This window comes from Mustela nivalis (genome assembly GCF_964662115.1).
Source record: "Mustela nivalis genome assembly, chromosome: 6".
Lineage (NCBI taxonomy): Eukaryota > Metazoa > Chordata > Mammalia > Carnivora > Mustelidae > Mustela > Mustela nivalis.
This window is the reverse complement of record NC_139025.1, coordinates 11,770,095-11,796,416: the sequence shown is the minus strand read 5'-3', so window position 1 is coordinate 11,796,416 and position 26,322 is coordinate 11,770,095. Positions and strand designations below refer to the sequence as shown.

General features: G+C 55.7%; 1 protein-coding gene and 1 long non-coding RNA gene across 6 annotated transcripts in view; one reads left to right on the top strand and one right to left on the bottom strand.

Annotated features, from left to right (window-relative positions):
• The window catches only part of ITPK1 (inositol-tetrakisphosphate 1-kinase), a 167,806-nt gene that overhangs the window by 62,869 nt on the left and 78,615 nt on the right, over window positions 1–26,322 (bottom strand). For all 5 annotated transcript variants that reach the window (XM_082733333.1, XM_082733335.1, XM_082733332.1 and 2 more), the window contains one exon: window positions 4,981–5,106. In XM_082733333.1, the coding sequence (XP_082589459.1) occupies window positions 4,981–5,106 (126 nt within the window). The remainder of the gene's footprint in view (window positions 1–4,980; window positions 5,107–26,322) is intronic.
• LOC309867409 lies at window positions 12,889–13,720 on the top strand. Its single transcript, XR_014313157.1, has 2 exons — window positions 12,889–13,345; window positions 13,659–13,720. It is a non-coding gene; the product is annotated as an uncharacterized lncRNA (long non-coding RNA).

The window sequence follows — 26,322 nt, the reverse complement described above, 5'->3', positions numbered from 1 at the left end:
CTGCTCACGCTCTCCCTTTGTCTCTGAAATATGTAAAATCTTTAAAAAAAAAAAAAAAGAGAGAGAGAGAGAAAGGCAAAGAGAGAGAATCTTAAGCAGACTCCAGGCCCAGCACAGAGCCTGACATGGGGCTCGATCTCACAACCATAAGGTCATGACCCGAGTGGAAATCAAGAGTCAGACGCTTCACCAACCGAGCCGCCCAGGTGCCCCAGCAGTGCCATTCCTGAGAGTCAGAACATGGAAACAACCCGTCAGCTGATGACGAACACACAGTGTGTGTCTCCAAATGGAATGTTACTCAGCCATCGGAAGGACAGAAGTGACGATTCATACTATGACATGCGACGGGGCTGGCAGGGTGGGGGGTGCCTGGAAAGTCTTATGCTAAGTGACAGAAGGAAGTCACAGCAGCCAAGTATTCTAGGACTCCATTCACATTAAAGTCCAGAATAGGGAAAGCTATAGAGACAGAAAGTGGGGGCTGTCTAGGGCCAGCAAGGGAGGTGATAGCAAAAGATTTGGGGTTTGGGGGGGAAATGACGAAAATGTCCTAAAATGGACTGCACAGATCTACGAATACACTGAAACCCATCAGACCGTACACTTCAAGTGCGTGAGTGGTGCGGTATGTGAGTTACGGCTCAATAAGCCTGTTTTTCAAGCGACAGGGGAGGGGAGGGGGAGCGGGGCTACTGAAGGTTTATTCTAAAAGCTGCTTCCTTTCAGGTAAAACCGACGTGCAAAGTGTGCGTTCCCTGCCTGCATCCACGAGGTGAGGAAGGAGCATCCTTCCTAGATGCATGTCACAAGTCCGAGAGCCAGCTGGGACCCAAGAGGTGAGTGGGGCGTTGCCACACACGGGCCTATCGGTGCCAGCCTGTCACAGCCCAGGGATCCCCAGGGGCACCGGGATGAGGATGGGGGCACTGCTGAGCCTCCAGGGCATGAGCTCTCTCTTTATTGCAGAAACTGTCAGGCCCCGATGACTATGGTGTCCTCGCTCCTCAGAGTTCATCTTGCCTTGGCAATGGCCTCCTCCTAAGCAGGGCCTCTCTCATGCCAGGGAAATCTGATCTTATCGCCCTCACCCCTGGCCTGCAGGATAAAGTCCAAGCTCCACAGCCTGGCAGGAAAAAGCCCTCTCCCTCCAACCTGTTCACCCTGCAGTCCCCCCCACCCCCACCAGAGGCATCCCCACATGTACTCAACGGGCAGCACCATCTGCCTCATGAACCCTCCTTGGGCCCTTCTTCCAGCTGAAGCCATGTGCTCCCTCCTCTGACCCACCAGGGCGCGAAGCACTGAGCCAGCACCGCCAGCCCCTGTCCCTTCACAAACACACGAACACAATTCCTACATGGCAGGAATCATGTGTGGCAGTGGGGATCCCAGTGAGCTCAACATGGGTGCGATCTCTGCCCCTGTGCGGCTGACCCCCCGATGGACAGACAGACCGTAGCAACCACTAGAGCATCAGGCACTTCCCAATGAGGAAAGGAAAAGCAGAACCTTATGAGGGCGCCTAGGGTGGTGGGTGTGTCCTTAGAAAGGTCACCAGGGAGGCCTTCCTAAGGGAGGAACACCTGAGCTGAGAGCTAGGGAAGAAGGAGGAATCCCAAGCACGAGGACGGCTTAGGCAAAGGCACTGAGGTGGGCAAGAGTGCAGAGCTGGAGGGCCGAGGTGGGCCAAGGTGAGGATGCCAGGGGGAGGCCACGGGCAGATCACGCAGGCCTCAGGGGCCCGGTTCAAGACTGAATGAAGTCTTCATTATCACTGGGAAGAGAAGGCACAGAACGGTCTGACGCCAGGAAATGTAGTAACCAAGTCTGTGTGTGCCCTAACTCATCACTCTGGGGGCCTTGGGGGCAGTTCCTGGTTTCCCCATCAGCCTCGCCTCCGGGCTAGGTCCTCATCTAGTGCTCACGAAGCACTTACCAATCTTCTAGCTGATCAAGGTGGGGAAGAGCTGTCAGATTAGACTCAGACCCGCCCCCCTTCCTAGCTCCTTCAGGGAAAACCCCAGGAAGATCCACCTAGACAGCCCCACATGCCCCACAGAACATAACCACTGTGACCCTTCTGGGCGATTCTGGGGCTGGAAGGGGCTGCAGGAGGACCACCCCCCAGCCCCTCCTCCCAGGTTGCCTTGGCTGTCACAGTGAGAAGAAGGTTCTCCATGCCCCCCAGAGGAAACAGATCAAGAGGGCAGAGCACCCTTGAGCATTGGGATGGGGACCCTCCCACCACCCCAACCCCACTGGCCTACATGGGCAGCCCCCCCCCCCCCAGGTCTGTTCAGTAACAGCTGACCCTTGGGCAGAGCCGCAGCGGCACCAGGCTGCTGGCTCCACATGAACCCTCGGGCAGAAAAACAACTGAATCATCCTGATGATTCTCCAAGCAAAGCTCTCTCGGGGCCAATATTTAAAAAAAAAAAAAAAAAAGCTTGGGGAGGTGGTTTCTATGGCAACCTGTTTTAGTGATCTGCAATGAACCCCAGGCCCACACCCTCCAACCTGTCCTCAAAGGCAGCCAGGAAAAAAGCATTAACCTCTGAGCTCAGAGAATTCCTTTCCATCGCAAGCTGGAGGCTTCATGGAAGCATCCCAGGGGCAGAAAGCTTTAGGGCTGTCAGGAAGACCTCAGAAACACCTCTTCCTCCGCTCACTTCTCCTGGGACCAGAATACGGCGTCTGGAGAAGGCCCTTGAAGATGAGCCCCTTCTGGGCCAAAATATTTCTCTGTTTCCTTAATCACACCAAAGGCAGAAAGGCCAGCTTTGCAAACCCAAGCCCTGGGCTTGGCTTCTCTGCCACGGACCCTGTGCTCCCTACCCACCCCAGACAACAGCCTCTTGTTAAAGTCTTGCATGAATATTAAAACAAGAACCTGAAAACAAGAGGCATGACCAAGGTCACGTGCCAGTTTATCTGGTCTGGCTCTGAACCCTACAGGTCAACTCGGTCAGTGACTTCGTGGCAGGAGAGAGGCCGGGTGCAGCCGAGCGGGCCTCTCCCCTGGCCCTCACCCGGAGTCCCTCTGTCCCCCTCTTCACCAGCCCCCGCTGTCTGCTCTCTTCCCTAGGCCTCTGGAAAGCTCAGCCTATCACCCTTTTCCCCAAAGGATTGTTCCCTTCACAAAGGAGGAAACGTCCCGGCCTTATCAGATATCCGGCTTCATGCTCGAGCACAGAGTGCAGTGAAAATTTATCCCAAAAATACCAAGGCTGGAAGGTTACACTGAGGTCACCTCAGTCGTCTGAAGGCTGGCTGAGTTATGTGTGCCCAGGCTGGGACAGACTCCAGGGACCCAGTCCAAGGCTTCCCGGGGAAATGCACGCAGTGGCTGAAACCCTGAAGCCCCATGTCCCCGCACCCCCAGCCCCGCCACGTTCTCCTGTAACCTTGTCTTCCACCCAGACCAGAACTCGGGGACCCAGTTCTCCTTCACTATTTGGCCACCGCCTGCCCGGGGCTGTGGGCACATGTGTGGTCACGGGACGTGAAGGATGGGAGCCCCTGCTCCTCGGGGCAGTCGCTCCCAAACTCCCAGGGGCTGCCTGGGGCTGCCTGGGGGCTACCGCCCTTGATGCTGGTGAACAGAGCAACATAAGTAATAGCTGCAGCCGCCTGGAAGTCCCGGCTGCAGGAGCAGAATGCCTGCACGCTCAGCAAACATTAGGCACCTCTACATACACAGACATTCACTTCGCATGGCAACCAGGACTAGAAACTATCGGCATCCCCATTTTACAGAAAAGGAAACTAAGGCTCACGGAGGTCACATGATCAAAGTGGCCTTGAGCAGTATAAGAACCACTTCACAGGCTTGGCGTCGTGTGCTCTGACCAACGCTGGAGGAGGTTTTCCTGGTCCTGATACCATCTCACAAATAGGAAAACCGGAGTGTAGCGAGGTCAGGGAGGAGCGTTGGGTGCGCCTTGCCCATGGCCCCCAGCCCTATGAAAGCATGAGGGACTTTGGGCCATGGAGAAGACGCTGGAGGAGCATCCGCCCCCCACCCGCCCCGCAGGCAGGGGGCCACCAGCAGGGCCACGAGCAGGGCACAGCTGCTTCTGGGCTGCTTGCACACGGGAAGTGGGAATCCGTGGCAGACCCGGCCAAGAGAGGGGAGAGCCATGGGGAAGCAAACAAGGGAGGCTGAGGTCCCGACCGCGGACACAGGCGGGAAAGAAAATGCTTCAGCAGGAGGGCTACTGTGTGACCAAGGAGGCTAAGGAGAGTCCCCTTGGTGTGGCTACAGAAGGACAGGACATCCAATCTCCAATTATCACACACTGAAAACCCGCTCAAGCATCCCTCCCAGTAGGGAGGCCCTCCACGTTCGCTGTACTTCACTGACTCTGTTTTTTAAGGGGACAAATCATGGTCTTGCCTCCAACAGAGAAAACACAGGACAAGTCAGTGGGGACAAAGGTAGCACCTCCCAAGGTGGGGGATGGGTCACTGAGGGCTCAAGGCCGTGGGGGGATGGGGGACGAAGGCAGGGAGGAGGGAACAGCTGCCATGCTCAGAGACCAGCACACAGGGGTCCAAGCAGTGAGCATGGGGGGCGGGGGGGGGCGCTGTTCTCCACCAAGGCAGAACCCGGGGAGCTGGGCAGTCTGTTCTACCTCAACAGCCCCCAGGGGTCCCTTTCTCAACACGAGGCAGGAGGGTCCCAGCCCCGGTGCCAACCACGGACCGTGACTGTGTGCTGCGCGGGCAGAGGCCACATCTGGACAGTAATGCTCATCTACCCCGGCAGAGCGCAGAGGGTGAGCTGACCACACCCTGGCTGGATCCTCTCTGACACCCAAGGAGACAGAGGCCCCGGCAGGGAGGTGCCCACCCACAAGCACACATGCTGGGAGCAGCAGGACCACGACCCCCGGACTAGACGGCAAGACGGCCGTTGAAGTTCTAGAAGCACACAGGGCCATTCTGGGGCCGTCCCTCCTCACTGTCCTCGCTCACCTGGAACCTGTGCACCAGCTCCAGGGACTGGCTGTCGTTCTGGTCGGCTTCGAGGATGACATCAGTCAGCTTGTGGATGATGACGTCCAGGGGACCCTGCTCCTCAATCGGCCGGCTAAGGTTCAGCTGCCAGGGAAAGGCGGGGAGAACACAGAGAAAAAGAACAACTTCAGCACCTGAACCACTGCCCAGCTGTCTCCCCCCAACCCACCCCTGCCCGTCGCTGCAGCCCTGGAAGAGCGGGCAGGAGGAAGGCCGGCGCTCACGGGAAATACAAGCAGGACAAAAGGCGCAAACCCATTAAGCTTCTAGAACTCCCCCACGGCAGGCCCTGTGTGTGCATTTCTGTCTCCGAGCCCCCACAGCACCTTGGATACCCAAGACACACATGTGGAACCAAGGCATCTACGGGTTAAGCGACCGTCACCGTGCCGTCGCTATACAGAGAAAACATCTACCGGACACGCACAATCTGCTCAATGACCCCGATGTTTCAGGTCGGAAAACCAGGGCTCTGCGAGGCGAAGCCAAATGACTGAAGTCACATGGCCAGGTCTAAAGTGAGATCCAGGCAGGTACTCTTCCCACGGAACGACGGCCTCAGCAGAGCTGCGATCCCCACACCCAAGAGGCACCACCCCGAGAGACGGGCAGACGGGCAGTTCGAGCTTCACCTTGAAATCCAGGCTCGTCCCAGACACCGTGAGGGACTGTGGGGTGGCCCTGCTGGCCCTGCTCCACAGGGGGCTCTGTTTGTTTTTTCAAGAACGCTGGGTTAGGGAGATCAAATCGGCTGACAGAGCATCAGTGTCACCTGACCCCAGAGCCGGAGCACCTGCCAACAACGGGGCAGCCCGACAGCACGCTCCCTGACCCGCCAGATGTCTGCCGCCCGGCACGCAGCCACCACCAGCTGCAAGACCAGGCCCCTGGAGGCAGCGGCGCCAGCCCGGCACCTGGCTGACCCCCCCGGATGGTCTCCGCAGAGGCCAGAGAATGTCACCAGCCCCACCCCCACTCATCCCCCCACCCCCACCCCGCCCCGCAAGCAGAGCTCCCTCCAGGATTCCAGGCTGTTTCCAAGTTGCTAGTGAAGAAATCACAGTGTCCGCTCTGGGTAGGCATCGCACTAGAAACGGTTTTTATTTTCCAACCACGTGATGAAAGGTGATTTCACAAATGAGGAGAGTGGGGAACACGGACTTTTGGAATCCCAGCCCCCCTCACCCCAGGGTCTGACAGCAAGAAAGTGGAGGTGCTCAGATGCAGATCTGAAGCCTGGAGCGAGCTTGCCGTCCAGCGCAAGCCCTAGCCCCAAGCCCACTCTGGGTCCGGGGAGGCTGGGCTCTACAGCCACGGGCCGCGGGCCGCCCTGTCCTCTGGCTTCTTGCCCAGCGGCCAACGGAGGCACATGAGAATATGGGGGAGGGGGAGAGAGATGTCCGGGTGTCTGCTTCCACCGTCCTCACACCCTCGCCGCGTTTCTGGCACCAGACACCCCTGCGAGCAGGCAGCTCCTCTCCCAAGCCCTCCACTGTCCCCTCAAGCCTGGGGTGGTGACAGTTCACCCCACTGTGGCAGCCGCGCCACATCTCGCTGGTGGCTCTGACCCAGCCCCCACCTTGTTATCCTCTCTTCGTTAAACTCTTGTCTCATCAAACCTTCCGAGAATACCAGCTAAGTACCAATACTTAGCTTTCTTAGGTCTTCTGAAAGTACCGGTATCTTAACTTTTTTTTTTTTTGGCCTAACAGAAAGAGATTTTCCCTACTTAAATAAATAAATACATAAATAAATAATCCCACGGACCTCAAAATAATACTGAAGGAGCCTCTTCCCACCACAGGGTGACCAGCCTCGATACAATCCAGGACAAGTCCGACTAGCTGAGAAGCTGGCCATTCCTCCAAGGGCTCCCGGATGGAGAAGGGAAGCAGCGCCCGCGGTCCTCACACTCCCACTGTCACAGACCAGGACACCAAGAGGCCAGGGAAGAAAAGTCATGGGGCAAGGCCTGGTGGGGGGCGGGGGCTGGATGGAGGCCCAACAGCAACACCTGCAGGCTGAGTGTGCAGCACTCAGCACTCACACCTGTGCACCAGCCTGGCTCCTCATTCCCTACCACCACCGGGCCTCAGTTTCCCCACCGGGCCTCAGTTTCCCCTCCAATATACACAGACTTGGGAGGATCCTTCTGCTTCTGCCCGTGGAGGCGGGATTACGTTCCCATCCAAACCCACTTCCCGGGGAAAACAAGCCAAAACAAGGAACAGAATTGGAAGGAAGGGGAGCAAAGCCAGTGGGAAGTGGTACCCTGAGCAGAGAAGCGCAAATTCTCAGAAGACGCCACGGACGCAAACCTACTTTGGCTGTACCCGCAGCTCCACCATGACGGGTACCACAAATGAGAAGCCAATCTTTTCAGACCGAGGCAGCTAGAAACAGCAACGAACTGGGTCACACGGGTGAAGCCCCACCCCCACCAGCTTTCACCTCTCCAGGGAGGAGCTTCTGGGTCTCCTGTATGGCAGGAGGGGACAGAAATGTGTCCCAGTGGGTTTGGGGAAAGGAGATGCCCCTGGCCCGTCCCGGCCTGGCACCAGCCTCGGGCCTGCAGACCCGACAAGCAGGGGCTGTTTGGAAAATAAGCTCTCCGCATTCTCGGCCATTCCACGGAAGGTAAACAGTTGAGTTCTGGAAGCCGGCCACCTCCCTTTGTATATTTTCCAAGCATTTTTATGCCAGTAAAACCATTTCATGAGAACAGCAACTTGGGACACACATCAGGCCTGGTTTGGTCCTGGCTTGGCCGTCTGTCACTGCAGCATCTCTGCGGAGACCTGCCTGGAGTGGCCGCTGACTCCAGAAGGTTCTCCAGCCCAGCTTCTCCTAAAGCAGCCAGATAAGCCACATTTGCCCTGAAGGGTCTATTCTCCTGCAAAGACCTCAAGGAGATTTGAGTCTCTCCCTGCCGGCTGGGAAGGAGAAGGTGGGCCCTCTGGGGCTGCCACTCAGGAGGGGGGCTCAGGCAGGGTCCAGGCACACCACGGGAGAGCAGGCCTGCTCCCAAGGACCCAAGACACTGCAGAGGAGCAGACCCTGGTGGCCCAGACTTCATTTCACAGATGGGGTGGGGAGGGGAGCTCAGACAGAAGGAAACTCGTTTCAACATTTCATTTTGCTTTTCTGACCACACTCTGCCCCCAGAAAAAGGGAACTTTCCCAGGGACTTGTTGTGGTCTGCGGAAGGGGTCTGATCTGTCCCTCAGCCAGTAACAAGGAGGTCTCAACGAAAGGGCCGCCCACTGTGGCCAGAGGAGGCCTGTGGGTACCATGCTTGCAAGTCACGCCACCCTGTGAGGCCAAGGCTGGACGCTGTTCCGCACAGAGCTCAGAGCTCAGGCTTCGGAGCGAACAAGGGACCACTGTTCCCCCTCAGAGACTATGACAGGAGGCTGGCTGACGGTCGGGGAGGGCGGGAGGAGTTGGGACAAAGGCCTACAAAGCCCAGTGGCTGGAATGTGACCTCTGACTTCCGCAGCAAGCAACCCAGTCACGCCCAGCCCAGGATCCCAGGTAAGCTAGTGTCTGACTGCCCCATGAGCCCCAGCAGCGGCTCAGAGGGGAGGAAGATGGGCACGGCAGACGCCGGGAAACCCCATCGCAGCTCGGCTGCCCCGGGGCTGGGCAGGTGATGTAACGTCTCCATGCCTCAGTTTCCCCATCCATAAAACGAAGGTGCTTCTACTCCTGACACTTCGTGGGCTGTTTGGGTGGGTTAGAACATTGCATTTGCAGATGTGGCACAGGGCTGATGCAGAGCGGATGCAGTGGTAACACCGCGGAGTGCTCAGACAACGTCCCGCCGCAGCTCGCTTGCTCATTCATTCGACAAGCATTCTCTGCTTGTCCTGGGTGCCAGACACAGACAGCCCCCACGCTCCCTTCAGGGGGCTATCCGTCAGTAAGAGGACTGTCCGGCGCACTGTGGCAGCAGAACCAAGATACAGCCGCGTGCTGCTCTAGGTCCTGCCTGGGAGACGAGCTCCTTCTCCCCAGAATGTCCCCCGGCCCCACACCCCTTTGTCCACACAGGAACCTCGCACTCATTTTCCAAGTCTCAGCTCCACAGTTCAAACTTTTTCCAGACTTCTCAATTCAGTGAACCCCAAACAAGACGATGTGACGGCTCTCTGGTCTCACCCAGAGCCCCAGGACCCTTTGCCTCTCCCTCCACAACTGCAACCTCACTGCCCAAGATAAAGTCATTGCTCTAACTGACCCTGCCACACCAGATCCTGAGATCCCCAACAACCAGCGCTGAGCCTGGCCTCCCCAGGACCTAAACAGTGTCTTGAGGTAAGAGGAGCTTGCCGAATGTATGCTAAATGCCACTGATGTTTCAAAGAACAAAGTGAACACTGCAGACCAACTAGAAGGCACATTCCACGAAGCGGGGGATTCCTTCCAGCCATGGGGGTTAGAAAGAGCCTCCTGGAGAAGGAGGGGAAATGGAGCAAGGAAGGTATAACGCAGGCAGCGGGCATCATCTGCATTTGATTCTCCACTTGCACTTGGGCAACTGCAAATGCCTGGGGGGTCACAGGCTACCGTGTCCGCATAAAGAGCTAGTCCCACCTATAGCACGGACCCTGGGCTGGCGCCCTGGGAGGGGAGGCCTAGGACCACCCCTCTTGTGCTGCATCCACAGATTGGAAATGGGATCCTAGAGGACCAGGCACGACTGGAATTGTGCTATAGTGTGAACACCTAATAAATCCTGAGTGTGTTAAGGTAAAATATGGAGGTTGTAGGCTTGAAGAGTTAGCCCGCCCTAATACAGCCCCCCGAGGAGAGAGCGTGTATGCAGTGGAGGACAAGGATACCCCAACAGAAGCTTCCAGATGTCCCCAAACTTCCACACGTGCTTCCCTGATGGGATCAATAAGCAGCCAGATAGGAAAGAAATGTAAAACCATCTCTGGGGTGCATCAGGGAGGCAGAGGGCCTGGGAGAACGGGCTCCCCGCCCCTGGTGCTGGGGCTGCGCATCCTTTCTGGACGCAAGATGCAAGATGTTCTATGACTGCAGAAGTCTGGGCAGCCGAAAACAACCCATCCCTCTCTGAATGGCCAGCCAGGCTGAGCAGGAACCAGCTGGGTGACAGAACCACCCTCCCGCAGCCCCAGCCTCTAGGCAAGAAGACCCGTTGCCCTGTGGCTAGGGTGTAGCTATTGCACACTCACCCAGAGTCAGGCCCTGTCCTTTTTTTTTTTCTTCTTTTTTTAAGATTTATTTTTGAGGGAGGGAGCGGGAGAGGCAGGAGGGGCAGAGGGGAGGGAGAATCTGAAGCAGACTCCCCACGCAGCGCGAAGCCTGACCGGGCCCTGTTCTAAGCACCTGACGTGCACTCGCTCATGCAGTTCTTCCAACGGCCTGGGATCGGGACCCACAAGAGGCAGAGCGGTCAAGTAACACGCCGCAGATCTCGCGGCTTGTGCCGAATCTTCACTGTTCCCAGGCAGCAGCACGGCCGTGGAATCAGCCCGAGGAACGCCCTGGCTGTGGGCACCGTGTCCTGTTCTACTGAGGACAGCTCGGTGGGCGTCCAGATGGGAGCTGGTCACCAGGAAGGCCAGGCCACGAGCTTTCAGCCCTATCTCCTGTCCGCCAGCGAGGGGAGAGGGACTCGAAAACTGAGTTAATGCTCAAGCATGCCAACGTGATGAAGATGCCGTAAAAATCCCGGAGGTGCAGAGCGCGGGGAGGTGTTGAAGCATGGCGCGCTCCAAGGGAACAGGGAGCTCGGCATCCTTTCCCACAGACCCTGCCCTGTGCCTCCCTTCCAGCTGGATGTCCAACCAGACCCTTCATCACAGCTTTTTATAATTAGCCAGCAAGCAGGAAGTAAATTGTTCCTAAGTTCCATGAGCTGCTCTAACAAATTAATGAAACCCGAGAAGGGGGTCCTGGGACCCTCCAACTGAGAGCCGCCTGGCTGGTCAGGAGCACGGGTGACAAGATGGACTTGAGAGTGGCATCTGGGGGCGGGGGGGCGGTAGTCTTGTGGGACCAAACCTTTCGCCTGTGGGACCTAACACTGTCTCCAGGCAGAGGCAGTCAGAACTGGGTTACAGCCACAGACACCCTGCTAGGGTTACAAGACGGCCCGGTCAGGGGTGAAGACTCCCACACGGCCGGTGTTGGAAGTGTTCTGGGCGTGTAGTAAGCTGACAGTAAAGGACATGGGCAGGAGGTGTGTTTTTCTTACTCAATAGTGCACGCCATAAATGTCAGCTATTATCTTTCCTGTTCCTATGGTTCACATTATTACTGACCAGTGGAAATTTCCCTGACTCTCTATCAAGCAAGGGACAATCACAAGCCAGAATTTGAATTTCACAAAGCTACGTCCCTTGTACTGACTCACAGAGACTCCTCAAAGCGTCTGCTGCCACCGTGAAATTTACTGTCGTTGTTAGTAATGGTCAACAATTATCAAGTCCCTACTCTGGGCCACAGACTATGCTCACAGGAGCTTACTACACGAGGTGCAGCTGAGGACACTGAGGCACAGAGAGGTTAAGTCACCGGTCCAGGCTCACAGAGTTACAGCTGCCTGGGACCCGGGTCTCCCTCCTGCCCAAGCCAGACAACTAACCTCTAAGCCAAAAGGTGCCCCGGGTGCCTGCTGTTTTCCTTCCATCCCCTTCCCCCCTAATTCACTCCTGCAGCAAATGCTTTCATGTGGTATGTTTTCAGCAGTGACTTCAAATGGAAGTTACTAGATGAAAAGTTTGGTCTCAGCCAGGGTCCAGACAAAATAGTCTGCATGAAAAGTGAGTGGGCGCAACTCGGCTGGATTCCCCTGTGCTCTCCACGGAGCTGGGTATCTGGGACAGAACGAGCACATCTCCCACGTTTAAAGCCTCACTATGCAGGAGCAGGTGTCTGCTGAAGAAGTCAGGTCTGGCACCTCATGAGCAGACTTCCGAAGGGAGCCGAGCCTTGGAGGGTGCAGCACCGGCCACATCTTTTCAGCAAGGCTGGTTTCAAAAGACAACTCGGGGACAGCAGACTGAAGGCTTTTCCCCAGCAAGAGCAACTCTCACTCCCCAAGGAGCCCAAAGGGGCCCTCAGAGAGGACAGGAGCTGGAGGCCACCTGCAGCTGGCCACCAAGATCGGCAGGCTGGGCTGAAGACAGAGCCGGTCACCGCGGGAGCCCCTGGCCCAGGATGGGGAGCGGGACTGTCACCAACACTCTCTGACCCAATTCCCCGATTTCTTAGTAACTGGTTTCCAGTTACTGGGTAATAACAAACAATGATCTGGTTAAGGCCAAAGAGTGAACAACCTTTTTCCCCCAGAAGATGAGGGGCCAAGCTGATGAAATGATACCAGGACAGACGGACCTTAGAGTTCCAAAGTTCCGGGCACTTGCAAGCTGACTATTTCAAAGAGCCAAAAAGCTTACACCCACTCAGCAAGCATGGCTCCTTGAGAAAAGGGCTGACCCCAGGTTCTTAGGAGCTAAGAAAAGCCTGGCCCTTGTCCAGTGCTAGGGAGCCAGGTTCAAGAGTAGATTGAAAAGAGAAATGCAACCATACCCTTTGACCCAGTAAGCCAACTTCTGGGATGCTGGTTAAGAAAAAAAATCAACAGGTGAAAAAAGTCCCTCTGGCCCATGAAGATTCGCTGAGGCTATATCAACAAAAGAGAGAACACAGAATACATGTCCCCAAAAGGGGGCCTGGCTAGGTAACAACAGACATACCCACACCAGAAGATATTAAAGAATTACTGGGCAAACGGGTCCTAGTGGAAACAAGTGTGTGTGGGGGGTGATGGGGGGGGGGGTGTCCCAACCACATGAACCCACGAAGCTGGAAAGGAAACACACACCCGAATGAGAGAGGAGCCTGGGCACAGGGGACCCAGCATGGGAAGAGCAGCCCATTGGGACACATGGCAGGATGCATTTCCTAGTTTCCTTGCCACTGTGAGGTCACGTGACTGGTTCTGGCCAATGAGCCAAGAGCCGGTGAACCCTGGCCTCCTGGCACAGGGTTCCCCTGCAAGTGCCAGGGCCTCCTGCGCGATCTCCACGCTGGCACAGGACTGGCAACGTTCAAAGCGGAGCCTTGGATCTCTGAGCACTTGTGAACCGAGGCCCCAGCTGACCCCCACAGACACGTGGCAGGAGTGAGCCACAACAACCCCATTAAAGATTTGGGGTTTCTTTACACAGCACACGCTAGTCCTAACGGTGTGCCCCACAGGTTTCTCTTTTCTCATTTGTTTGAATAAAAGGAGCATGGAAGGGAAGCGGAGGGAAAGCTAATGAAAGCAAATGGTAAATTCCAGGTAACTATTGTTTTTTTTTTTTTTTTAAAGATATAATTCAGTATTTCGATGAAATATGACAACAGGGATTTATCCTGTAAGGGGGAAGATTAAATGTCCAATCCCCTCAGACTGGAAGACAGAAACCTTGCGTGGAGCCATGCCGTGACATGGCTGTCCGCCAGCACCCCCAGAAGAGCCCCAAAATTGGCCCGATGAGTCCCTTGAGCCTGTGTGGCTCAACTAAGTGGGCTGCTTCCAGCATGCGACGGCTCTCCGCGGCAGCTGCTGGCAGGAGTCAGGGCAGTGGAAACCAACCCCCCCACCCCGTTAGGTGCTAGGCACCAACCTGGTCCTGTCCTGAGGGGAACACGCAAACCACAAGCTGGTCAAAAAGAAAGAAAACAGCATGAAAGGGACTGGCAGATATGGGCCCATGGGAAGAAGAGTCAAAGTTCATGCTAACAAAGGCTGACTGCAGAGAGGGAGAGTCGGGATGGGGGGCGGTGCCCCCACTTAATTCCCTGTCCCCATGCCACAGGGGGAACCCAGAGCCCTTCCGCCCTTAACTCACCCTGCTCCACTGCGGGCCAATTCTCTCCCTGAGCCCCCACAGGCCCAGAGGTGCTGTGCTAAGCACACACACCCCTTACCCATTTCATCTAACTCCTAAGATGTCCCTAGGACACAGGGGAGGCTGTTACCACTGGACAGAGGAGAAAAGGAACACTCTAGGGGACAACACAGCCCAACAGAGGCTGTATAAGCAGTAATTAAGTGGGGGAGATAGTCTCTGTCCCCCAGTCCCTGTGGCTCTGGGACAGGTGTTCCTAAGCCCTCTACTTTCCTTAGGAAATGGACAGGCTGGAGAAACCTTGTTCCTCAAGGTGACAGCAGGGGGCTGGGGTGGCCACCACGCACTCTAAGACATGGTCTGCAGGGCTGCTCCCGCCCACCAGGACTGGGGACAGGACTGTCCACCTGGGGTCATGACAGGCACAGGGCCCCCCACATGGGGTCTGGCCCACAGCTCCAAAAAGGGCAAGATTAATATGGGAATTCATATATAAGAACAGTGGCATCTGAAAACAGGGGATAAAAGATGGATGATTAGTAAACATCACTGGCATGATTTAGTATCCACCTGGGAAAAAAATACGTATACGGAGACACACACCTTCCTGTCTTCCACCAAGACAAATTCTAAGTGGAACAAAGATGTAATGATAAAAACCGAGAAGAGAAATACTTGGAGGAACCACGAGCTATTTTGAAAAATAATTTAGGGCATGAAGAACCAAAAAAAGAAAGTAACATTCTGAATCGTAGAAAACTAGATATTGCTTTTGGGGCAAAAACCACCTCCAGTCAAGTTCAGAGGGCGACAGAGTGAGGACATTAAGCAGGTGTCAGCGGCGCCCCCAGTGGGGGGCCTTCATGCCTGCCAGGTGGGGGTGCTGGCCTCAGGCCCCTTGGCTTGGAGCCTCTGTTGAGCGGACAGTGGCACACCATGTTGGCAGCAGTCAGGACGGAAAACTCCAGAATCCAGACCCCCGACACGCTCAACGGTGCCTCCACTCTTTTCCTACGTTAACCCCACACTTCCTTTGCCCACTTCGGATTCTCCATTAAGTGTGCGGTCTCAGACCAACACCGCATCGGTCTGGCTTTCTTTTTGTCCTCCCTCACATTATTTTAATTACAGTAGCTGTACAATACGGTTTTATACCTAGAAAAGCTAGTTCCCCCTCTTCAGTCTTCTTTTTTCAGTTTTCATTTTTCTTGAAGATTTTATTTATTAAAAAAAAAAAAGATTTTATTTATTCACTTGAGGGAGAGAGAGAGACAGAGAGAGCACTAGCAGGGGGAGAGGCAGAGGCTGAGGGAGAAGCAGGTTCCCTGCTGAGCCAGAAGCTGGACATGGGGCTTGATCCCAGGACCTGGAGATAGATCATGACCTGAGCTGAAGGCAGACGCTTAACGGTCTGAGGCACCCAGATGCCCCTCATTTATTTTTTTCTGCATGTCTTCTAGAACAGAACTGGGACTAGGGGAAAGTCACACTGATGGGCAACTTAGGGGAAACCCATGGTTTGAGGTTGAGCCTTCCTACTGAGAACATGGTATCCCGCCGTATTTGCCAACTCACATCACAAATGAGCTCCAACAAATTGCTAAGAAGGAAACAACACCACAGAAATGAAAATGAACAAAGAAATGTTCAGACTGGAGTACAGACTGGAGTACAGAGAAGTAAATAAAACAGTTCCAAACTGCATACATGTGAGAAAATGCTAAATAAACATCGCACAGGAGAGCAAAGCAAATCGTAACTGCACTAAGATACCACGTTCTGCCCACCAGATTGGCTAAAAGTCTGAGAAACTGGTAATACACCCTGTTGACTGGGGTGTGGGGAAATAGGGACTCAAACCCAAGGTGGGGGGATGCAAATCTGAATCATCGCCACAGGAAGTAAGTTGGAAGTATCGGTCTCAACTGAAAGTCACACACTCTCTGGTCAGCAGGTTCGCTTCTAGGAACTCAGCCCAAGTGAGTCAGGCATTGCTACTTTATGTGCTATGCCTGGCTGCACTGTGGGGGGGGTGGGGAGGCTGGAGGGACGGAGGAGGGGAGGAGGAAGGAGGAAGAGGAGGTAGGAAGAGGGAGAGGGAGACAACAGTCCATCAGGAGGGACGGACTGAGGCACCTACAATACCATAACGAAGAATGAGGACTGTCTTCTGCACTGAGGAGAGATTTCTAAGAAGGTACAGATCACAAGGACAGAGCAATACGTATGGGGGGGGAGAAAAGACTGACATGCGCGCTGCTTGTACATGAGGGCACGTCTCAGGAAGGTCACAAGGAGCCGGTCAAAGTGGCAGCCTCCAGAGAGAAGGACCAGGGGACCCGCGGGGACCAGCGCGGGCTCTTTTGCATTTCCCACCAGTGAGACGTCTTACTTAACATAATTTTTTTTAATTACCAGGTAAGCAGTACATACAAAAATTTGTTTACATTTGGGGTCAGACCCGAATCTAAACCCAACTGGTATGTAACATACACTGAGCGCCTACTGTGTGCCAGACATTGCTGTAAGCCCGGGAATCAGCCCCGCAACCACCCGGGAGGCGAGACAATCTTACTCGCATTACACAGATGAGGACCCCAAGGCTTGGAAAAGGTGGACAATGTGCCCCGTTCACACAGCTAATGAGGGCGGGGTGCACTCCCAGGGCCAAAGATGAGGGAGATAACTGGACAACAAGACTCCAGTGACTAAAGCTCCAAACGCCTGGGACACGGACACTTCAAGGACGCACGCGGGGACACCCACAGGCACACGCACTCTCGTTACTAGTTCCCTGGGTCTTGGAGCCACTCAGGAAGCATCGGGATCGCCAACTGTGAAGGGCAATGGGTTCCCCTACTGTCCTCCTGGTCCCAGCCCCAACTCCTACACAGAAATCGCTCATTCTCAGTCCACTAACCAGCCTGGTTTGGCTGGTTTGGTCAAGAGCAGCAAGAGGTTCACTGGAAAATTCTCCCAGCTCACAGTGTAGGTGTCAAAGCCACAAGGAATCCTGGCCTTCTTCTCAACCACGGGCTAGAGATGCCAGTGCTCTGTTCCCAGAGAGAAGTGGAGAAGGAGGAGGAGCTGTTCTGGGCTTTCCACAATCAGAGCACATTAATGGGAAACTGCAGCCCTATGGGCCCAGGCACCCAGGCGAAGACAGTTCAAATCTCTGACTTGAGCCACACTGCCAGAGACAAGCTCTCCGGGAGGTGATAAGAAGAACCCAGAGTCCCAGGCTACAGCCTGGAAAAACCATCAGGAAGTGACACAACAAGAAACAGAACCTTCGCTGTGTTAAACCTCTGAGCTATCGGGGATGTTCATTATAGTGGCTTAGCTTAATCTATGCTGACAAACATCCAGGCACGAAAATCTCTGCCCCAGGTGTCAATCACCATGTGTCCAACGCCAGCTCTCTGGTCCTGGGAAAAAATGGAAGCAGGCAGGCAGCTGTGGACAGAATCTAGGCCTTCAGTCAGTGACCGTCAACCCCTCTGAGCCTCTGTTTCCTCAACTATAAAATGGAGCCAATGACATCTGCCCCCAGCATTGGACAAGACAGTGCTGGTGAAGCCTAGCACTATGCCAGGCCTATAGCAGGCCTTCGAGCAAGCAGGATCCCCAGGACCAGCTCTCCCCTCCTGGAGATTTCTCTACTCTTGGTGCCCCTAGACCCTCCTCAGTCAGTTTTGACCCGGCCCTCTCCCATTGATGCCAACCAGTAACTGCCATTCAGGTTCAGAATGGCCTTTCCCGAATGCTCTGGTTCCCAAGCATGGTGCTGACACCACCAGCGAGCTGCAGAAGAAGAGTTCTCCAAGGCCTTGCTCTGGTCCGGGTCTGTGTCCTGTTCCTCCCTGTGATCCCCACGTGGCCTGGTACAGGGCCTGGCTTTGCCAGGAGCCAAAAACATGCACTGAATTGAATCCCCGAGGCTGAAGGCTCCTAGCATCCATCCACACACCAGCCAGAGGCTCCTAGCATCCATCTATACACCAGTACGGGCTCCTAGCATCCACTTGCACACTGGCCAGAGGCTCCTAGCATTCATCCACACACCGGCCAGAGGCTCCTAGCATCCATGCACACACCAGCACAGGCTCCTAGCATTCATCCACATGCTGGCCGGAGGCTCCTAGCATCCATCCACACACCAGCGAGAATCCATCCACACACCGGCCAAAGGCTCCTAGCAGCCATCCACACACCTGGCCATTCACACGTTTACTGAGCACTTACAGAACCACTTCTCCAAGTACATGTTAGCTGCTTTCTCCACTAAGGTAATGAGACAGAAAGAGACCAGGTAACCTGTCCAAGGTCACTGCCAACAGGGGGCAGGCCCAAGGTATTTCTGATCACAAATTCACCCACCCCTTTCCCCAGGGCCACTGCACCTTCAGCGCACTGACTCTCCTTGGGCCTGCACCCCCCCAAGGCCTCTAAGCTTAGTAGCCCCCGTGGTGGGCTCAGGGGGTGCTCCATGAGAGTTTTTCAGACACTTCTCTGAGTCCCAAAGGGCTGCAGACACTCTGAGCATGGCAGGGCTAGAAAGCAAAGACAGCCTCTGAGTAATGGAGAAAGCAAAACCACACAAGCCCAGGGGAAGGACAAGGTGACGCAGACACCCCAGTCCCAGCCCAGGACCTGCACCATGCAAAGGGCTATGGCTTACGTGGAGTCTGGGGGCGGGAGGCTGTCGGTTTTACAGCAACTGTGTTCTTAGCCAAGCCAACAGGCCATGACGCTGGGGACTAGAGACAATGGGGCTCCAACCAGGGCACAAAGGAGCAGTGGGAGGAGCCGCATACCTTGGCTGCAACACGGCTTCCTATGCCTGAGTCTTGTCCTCCTGTGCAGACCACGAGGGTCTTAAGGGCCCCGTGTCTAGGTGTTGACAGCTAAGCAAGGTGCAGGATGGGAGAGTCACCGGACACTGACCCTCCGAGACCTACGAGGCACACAAGGAAAGGAGGCACAGGGACAGGGACGCGGTCCCACAGACGCTTCAGCTCACCTCATCTGGCTGTCCCCCAAAGCTAACAGCCTGAGGGGCCATGGGTCAGAGCTCCCAGCCAGATGAATTCAAATGCAGCCAGCAAACCCCTGCCAGCCTGTGGGCACCACCCCCCCCCCCGCCTCCCCACGCCTGCCACCCGCCACCCACCCGCGCTCTCCCTGCACTTCCTGCAGAGGATTTCCGACTGAGTAGGACTGACCGACCTGCATCCCTACCTCCGCCCCAGACAGTGAACTTGAGGTTGGTGTCCAGTGCCATGTGGCAACCTCCTGACCCTCCAAAGCCTCACATACACACAGTGTGCTCAGCGCCGGCGGGCCACCAGGGTGAGTACCTGCTTTCAGCAGAAATGATGGGGAAAAGCAAAAATACAGCGAGTCCCTTGACAAACACTTAAAAGATCAACAAAGCAGTAATAGCCACCCTTGTGGCTGCTCTTTCGGGTTTGAACAGAACAGAAACCGCTACCAGTTCACGAATCATACATAAAGGACTGTCCTTTGTTCGGTTCTTGTTTTCTCGAAACCTTGGTTTATATGGGCGGGGGTCCCACTTTATAGGCTGCATTTTCGTCCATGAAGTCGCGCATTCACCCGCGCATGCGTACGTTCATTCACTCCTGTGAGTTGGTCCTTGGTGCCTGGCGTGGCCCAAGCTCTGGAGACACAGTGGCAGACAAGCTGGCCAGAATCCTGGCCAATCCTGTTCTCAGGATTATATACTCTAGGTCACACACTCTGCAAACACACACACACACACACACACACACACACACGATAACCCCAGGTGTCCACCAAGCATTCCATCAATAAAAGCTATGTAAAGAGCACGATGGGAAGGTAGGGGTCCCAATCAGGGAAGGCCTGTTAAAGATTTGGTTGTGTTCCCCAGGAATGTTCTGCTCACACGCTATCCCCCAGTATCTCAGGACACGACCTTATTTGGCACGGGGTCACTGCAGATGCAACGGGTTAAGATGAGGGCGTCCTGGAATAGGGAGGGCCCCGCATCCACTGGGACTGGTGTCCTTACCCCAAGGGGAAAGGTGGACACCGATATGCACTCAAAGGAAATATCCTGTGAGGATGAAGCTGGAGGTCACAGCGATGTATCTACAGCCCACAGAAGGTGGACAAAACCACATGCTGGGTGGGGGAGGGGCATGAACCACGTTCGCCCTCACGGCCCCAGAAGGAACTGGCTGCCCACGCAGCCAGAAGGAACTGGCCCCAGCTCTGCCCACGCCTGGTCTCGGCTTCTTCTCGGCTTCTGCCAGAATGGTGAGACAACTCGCTGGTTGTGTAGGCCCCACGCTGTGGAAATGTTACAGCAGCCCAGGTAAGTCAGGCAAGGCTCCCTGAGGAAGCAGCACTGTCCGAGCAGAGACCCGAACAAGAAGAACCCTGGAAAGAGCCAAGGGAAGGGAGTTCCCAGGAAGGAGAAAACCAGTGTGCGACCCCAAGCAGAGGCTGCACTGAGTGGGTCTCGGGGCGAGGGTGGGCGAGGAGAGGGGGCCACTTGTAGAGAGCCTCCGAGGGCAAGATCAGGAGTTGGGAAAGTGTTTGGGGGCGGGGAGTGGTGATGTAGGGGGCCACTGGAGGGAGTTGGACAGGGAGCGGTGCTCTCGGCTCCCTTTGGAAAGAACACTCTGGAAATTAACACAAATGAGGTGTCCACACGTCACCCAGGACATGTTGTAAGCCCTAATATTCGGCACTAGGTGCTATCATTTTTACAGCTCCCACAGAATTAGGGGCTTATATGTAAGAACTTTGAACTCTGGGATGCTTCGAAGACAGTCCCTCATCTGTAACAGGGTCCCTCACCTGTAAGGGATGTGGGCCCAGTCTTTAACATGAGAGCCCCGGACCCCACTAGACCTCAGGTCTGGCTCCAAGAACTCCAGGCATGAAAAGAGCGGCCCAGCCCTCACTGGGAACCCCACTTCACGTCCCAAACCACGCTCCCTTCTTCCCCAACCAACCCTGGCTCATAGCCCAGGCTGTTTTTCTCGGCTGACAACGGAAAACACATCTCAATGTATCCTTTATCTCCACGTTCCTCCCAGAATGGCAACGGGCAGCTCAGGCCACCAACGGCTCAGCATTCTCTGAGCCAAAAATACATTCTCTCTGTGCACCCCTTCAACAATAAGGCAGGAAAACTCTGAGTCAAACTTCTACAAAGCCCGCACAGATAATATTTTAAGCCCCAAAGCAGTACTCTTTCTATATTCACTTAGTTCCAGTCCAAAAAGACCATTCCTTGAGGCAGTTTCCAAACAGGCATTTGATGTACTATTAATGGAGCTTTTAAAAAAAAAAAAAAAAAGAAAGAAAGAAAAGAAACATATTCCATGAAGAAGAAAAGTCCGGGACTCAACATCGCTTGAAAAGGTGCTGCCTTGGGTCAAGTTCAACAGGTGTCTTTAGCATAGCACTTCGTGGGTACTTAAAAATACTCGTATGTGCTAGAGAGCGACACCTCACCTGGGAGAATTCTCGAGAATAAGGCCACGTCACAGAAATTTAGAAACTTGACGGAATCACCACGGGAGCCCCTAGAAAATGCGGGGGACCCAGCCTGGCTCCGCAGTGGGCGGAAACCCCAGGGATCGCGCACACCCCGGCGGCGAGGGGGCAACCTGGTGCCTGTGACTTTTGCTTAATGACGTCCCCAAGATGGCCTCAGTGAGCAGCAAGGCCTCATGGAGGAAGACTGTGTACTACAGTGATGCACTCCACGGCTCTGAGCAGCTGCTCGGAAGCTCAGCATTTAAGCTCAGGTCAACAGGTGACAACAGCCAGGACAGCTCATACCCCTGTGTGCAGGGTGAGCCTGGGCCTTCTGCAAAGGGCCTCATGGGTCTCCTCTCATGGTGGCAACAGCTGCTTGGAGCCACGCAGGAGGCCAAGACACAGGGGTGCCCAGAAGAGACTCAGAGTGAAAGCAGAGACGTGAAAAGGCCCTCGGGTCACGTGAAAGGTACAGCTTCCTAGAGAGGGGTGGTGGGGCAAAACCGGGCACAGGCTTTTCCAGAGTCTACAGATTAAATCAGTAAATTCAGACGTGTCACAGATTCTGTCCCAAGGCCTGTATGACTACAGTCCTTTAGGCAAGGGGAGGACTTCTGGGTCATCGAATCCAAGTCTGGGGGATGGGGTATAGGGTCAAGAAATGTTTCCCAGCGTGGGTGATGTCAAGTTTTTTTAAACTGTGCATTAGGGACACCTGGGTGGCTCAGTCACAGTTACATGGCTGCCTTCAGCTCAGGTCACAATCCCAGGGTCCTGGGATGGGGCCCCACATTGGGCTCCAGCTCGGCAGGGAGCCTGCTTCTCCCTCTCCCTCTGCCTGCTGCTCCCCTACTTGTGCGCTCTCTCTCTGTGTCAAATAAATAAAATCTTTAAAAAACAAAACAAAACAAAACTCTGCATTAGCCTCAAATGGCTCAAAGGAACAGCCGTTGTATCAACCAGCAAGACTGTATCGCCCAACATAGTTCCTTCTTCCCACCTTCCCAGGAGCCTCACTAATGCCCGGTGTCAGCCGCAGACTCCCTCTGCCCCCCTCCCACAGCCCCCAGCACTTTCCCTGGGCCAGGCCCCATGCTGGGTCCAGACACAAGAACCAGGGCTTGCAAAGCGAGAAAACAGTATCCATGATCCATAACCAGGGACCACCAACCAGGGTGCCCAGGGCAGGAGTACGGGATGTGTAAGGGACTAGGGAGCCAGGGCAGGGGTGTCCCTCCTGCTGGGGAAATGGAAAGAGAGTAAGCTCTGTCAAGGAAAGAGGGCATGTCAGAACCCATTCCTGAGTATGGAGCGTTTGCTGGGGTCAGGTCAAAGGAGAGGCGGGAGCCTGCCAGGACAGAGAGCGGCTCCAAAGAGGGCCATGTCAATCCCCTGGGCCTCAGGAGCAACAGAGGGTTTGTGATGGGAGAGAAGAGCCCGGGGCGTGCGCAGCAGGGTAAGCCCGGAGCACAGGAGGGCTGCCAGGCAGCACACAGGGATAAACAGAAATCTCTAGAACCAGGGCAGTGATGAGCGGGTCAGGGAGGCAGGAATATACAGTGACTGAGTGGCCAGGACCAAGGAAGGGGGTGAGTACATACACAGGACAGAGCCGCACCAAGGGCTGGGGAGGGAGCGCTGGCCGGCAGCCTCTCCCCAAAGCCAAGAACGGGGAGAAAGGGCCTCTGATACCAAAGGGTCAGCCCCCTAAAGCACTCAAGTATTTTCCTGGCAGGTCCCTAACCCCCGACCCAGCACCTTCTTCCCAGGTGCCCCCCTCGGCATCCCACCCCAGCAGGCCCCCACAAGCCGAATGATTTAGGAAGCGGCTTCCCCCTCAGCCTACAGGGGCCTGCAGCAACCAGTGGTTCCCATGGCAACCACCCCTCCCTCTCTGCAGAAGAGGAAGAAATGGGAAAGCCCACACCAACCAAGGGCAAAGCCACTGGGTTTACTGGAATGCGAAGAGGCTCCTGAGCTCCTTGTTTCTGACGCAGATAACTCTTCTTCCCTCTGGGGATCCCACAGGCCTCCTCTACCTAGTTACACCTCTACTCATTTGTGTGCTTTTCCAGAACCTTCCACCAGAAAAGGAACTAGGAGGTGGGCTCCACCACAGCTCCAACCATCCTGGGTCGGGATGATCTCTCTGCTACACGGCCCTCCTCGGAGGGCAGGACCTGTCCCAGTCACCTGGGTACTCCTGAGACCTGGAACCCATATGAGGTGGGGACATGGCAAGTGTCTGCGGTTGGCCGAAGGGAGGCCCAGTGACCCACCAAGCAAGGGTCAAGCCGGGAACTCAGACGAGAACCACAGGAGCGAAGTCACTGAGGGAGGAGCGGACGTGTCATGCCTACAGCCAAGACAGTGACACGTCTCCTGTGTGTCTTCATTGTAGGGGCCCAGGCTTCCATGGTTTCTTCCACTTCCATGCACCAGCCCTCCTGCCCTCCCGGCCCCCCTCGGGCTACAGCGCCTCCACAGGCCTCCCCCGCTTCCCCACACCACCCCAGGCCGCGCTGATGTGTCCTGGGCACCCACGCCACGGTGAGCACACCCCTCTCTGGGTCCTCGCTCTCTTCCCAGGGCTCTGCCGTCTCCCAGGATGGGGCCTCGCTCTCCCCTGCTCACCATCCCCTCCAAAACAAACACCACCACCCGGCTGCCGAGGGCCTCGGGGACCCTGGTCACACACCTTCACGGTCTTTCACGCAACGCATGCAAACTAAGCACTCCTGGCGTCCCCAGCCCAGGCAGGCGCAGACACGGCCACTAAGTCATGGCTCACTGGGGCGGTGAGACAAAAAAGGATGGGATCAATCGAAAAGAACAGAGCAGGGGCTCAAAGGAAAGCACGCGGTGATTCAAGTGGGGGTCTGGATGTGGACTTAGAGGCGGAGGCTGGTGAGCTGAGCTGAGAGGACCGTGGGCCGCTGCCTTCGTGTGTCACCTGCCAGCAGACGCCAAGCAGGACCACAGCAGTGCCACAGACGACAGTGCCATGGAAAGTGCGTATCTCAAAGTGGGGGGGAACGGGAGGTCAGCAAATGGCCAAACAGGCAGCAGTGCCCTGGAAACGAGGTAGAGAGAACAGGCCAGTCGGGAGCAGGGGTGGGGACTCGGGCCAGGAGAAATGAGCATAGCTGTTCCTGACAGAGGGGAAACGGGAAGCAGCAGTCTGCTGGGCACTGCCGACGTCATCCGGGGTAGCAGGAACGTCGGGCTGGCTGATAACAGGGGCCCCGGCAGCACTCGCCACATCCATCCAACCCTCCTTGGTACAAGGAGACAGCACAGCCAGGATTCAACCAAGCCCAGGTCAGCCTGGGAACCAAAGGCGTGGACCCTGGGCATCCACAAAGGTCTACAAAGGTTCTAGGTCTGTGGCCGTAGACAGTGGGCCTGGGTATTCCAGACAAAACTTGGTGGGAAGGGGTATGCGGTTCCTGGTGTCCCCACCCCCGTTCCCAGCCCGGACCTGAGCGCTCTGATGAGTAATTGATGAGTTTCTTACTCCCAAGGAGCATCCTTGGAGAGGACAGAAACTGGTGCGGAGCGGTGTTCACCAAGGCCAAGAAACAGGTGTGGTCAGTGAAACTCCTCCCCAAGCCTGCAACAAAAAGCAGGGTCCCGGGATGCCCGCACAGGGACAGGGAACAGAAACATCCAAAGGGCACATGGTCAAGGCCACAATGGACAGCCTCTCTGTGACAGGGTGAGAAAATCTGCAAATGTCTCCTTGAGGCGGAAGATAAAATCAAAGACACCAAGAAAACGAACGGAAACGTGACAAGCACCTCACTATGCACGACCTCCCCTAAGACAGCGGCGGGGCAGGTAGCCTCTCGGACCCGCAGGCCCTTGCTGTTTGCAGGCAGCAGGGTCCCCGCGACCCGCCCTGCTGCCCAAGCCTGGCCAGCTTTCTGCACCGCCACCTGCCTGGAGAGGGAGGCACGGGGCTCTCCCAGCCAGCTCCGATAATTGCTTCCCTTTCCCGAGGCCCTGGAACACTGACCCTATTCTCTGGGCTCCGGGATCACGACCAAAAACCACGTGCTGCCCTCTCCCCCATCATCTCAGTTCCCGGGGCAGGGGGAGGACATGGCTCGAGAACTGGGAAATGCTACCCAAACTCTCCGCAGCACAGGGAGGGCAGATGGGAAGGCGCAGCTCTACAGGGAGGAGGAGGGCCCTACCCGCCAGGGAGCGCAGCCCTCGCTGCTGGGGAGCTGGGAAAACCACAGCGCCCAGGCTCTTGCCCGCCATGACCCCGCTGTCCTCCCCACCCCCACCCTCTCAACACTGCTCCTTTGTTCCTGGGCAGTGACCCCACTTGCCAGGACTGGTTCACCAACAAGGCCACCCCTGAGGGCTGTTCCCCTACACCCTGGGTGGCTCCCTACCCGGTAGCATAGGCCAGTCAAATCAGTCCCCCATCCCTGGGGGCCCCCGGGAACCCCCTGACCAGAGCAAACCTTCCTGCCAAAACCCTGACCCCAACTAAGGCAAAGCCCCCTCGGCATCCCCTGTATGGTTGGCAGCACAGGGAGGACAGAATGGAGCTTCCACACTCTGAGGTCAAATCCCACCTGTGTGTTTTATAACGTGGGGGTGGGGGTGGGGGTCCCTGCCTTCCTTCCAAAGACATGACCAAGGGTCAAATTCATACCAACATCTAACAAAAATTCAAATTTTGGTAAGGACGGTATTAAAAGTATTTTGAGGGGGCACCTGGGTGATTAAGTCAGTTAAGCGTCTGCCTTTGGCTCAGGTCCTGACCTCAGGGTCCTGGGATGGAGCCCCACACCAGGCTCCCAGCTCAGTGGGGAGTCTTCTTCTCTCTCTCCTTCTGCTGCTCTCTCTCTCTATGTCAAAGGAA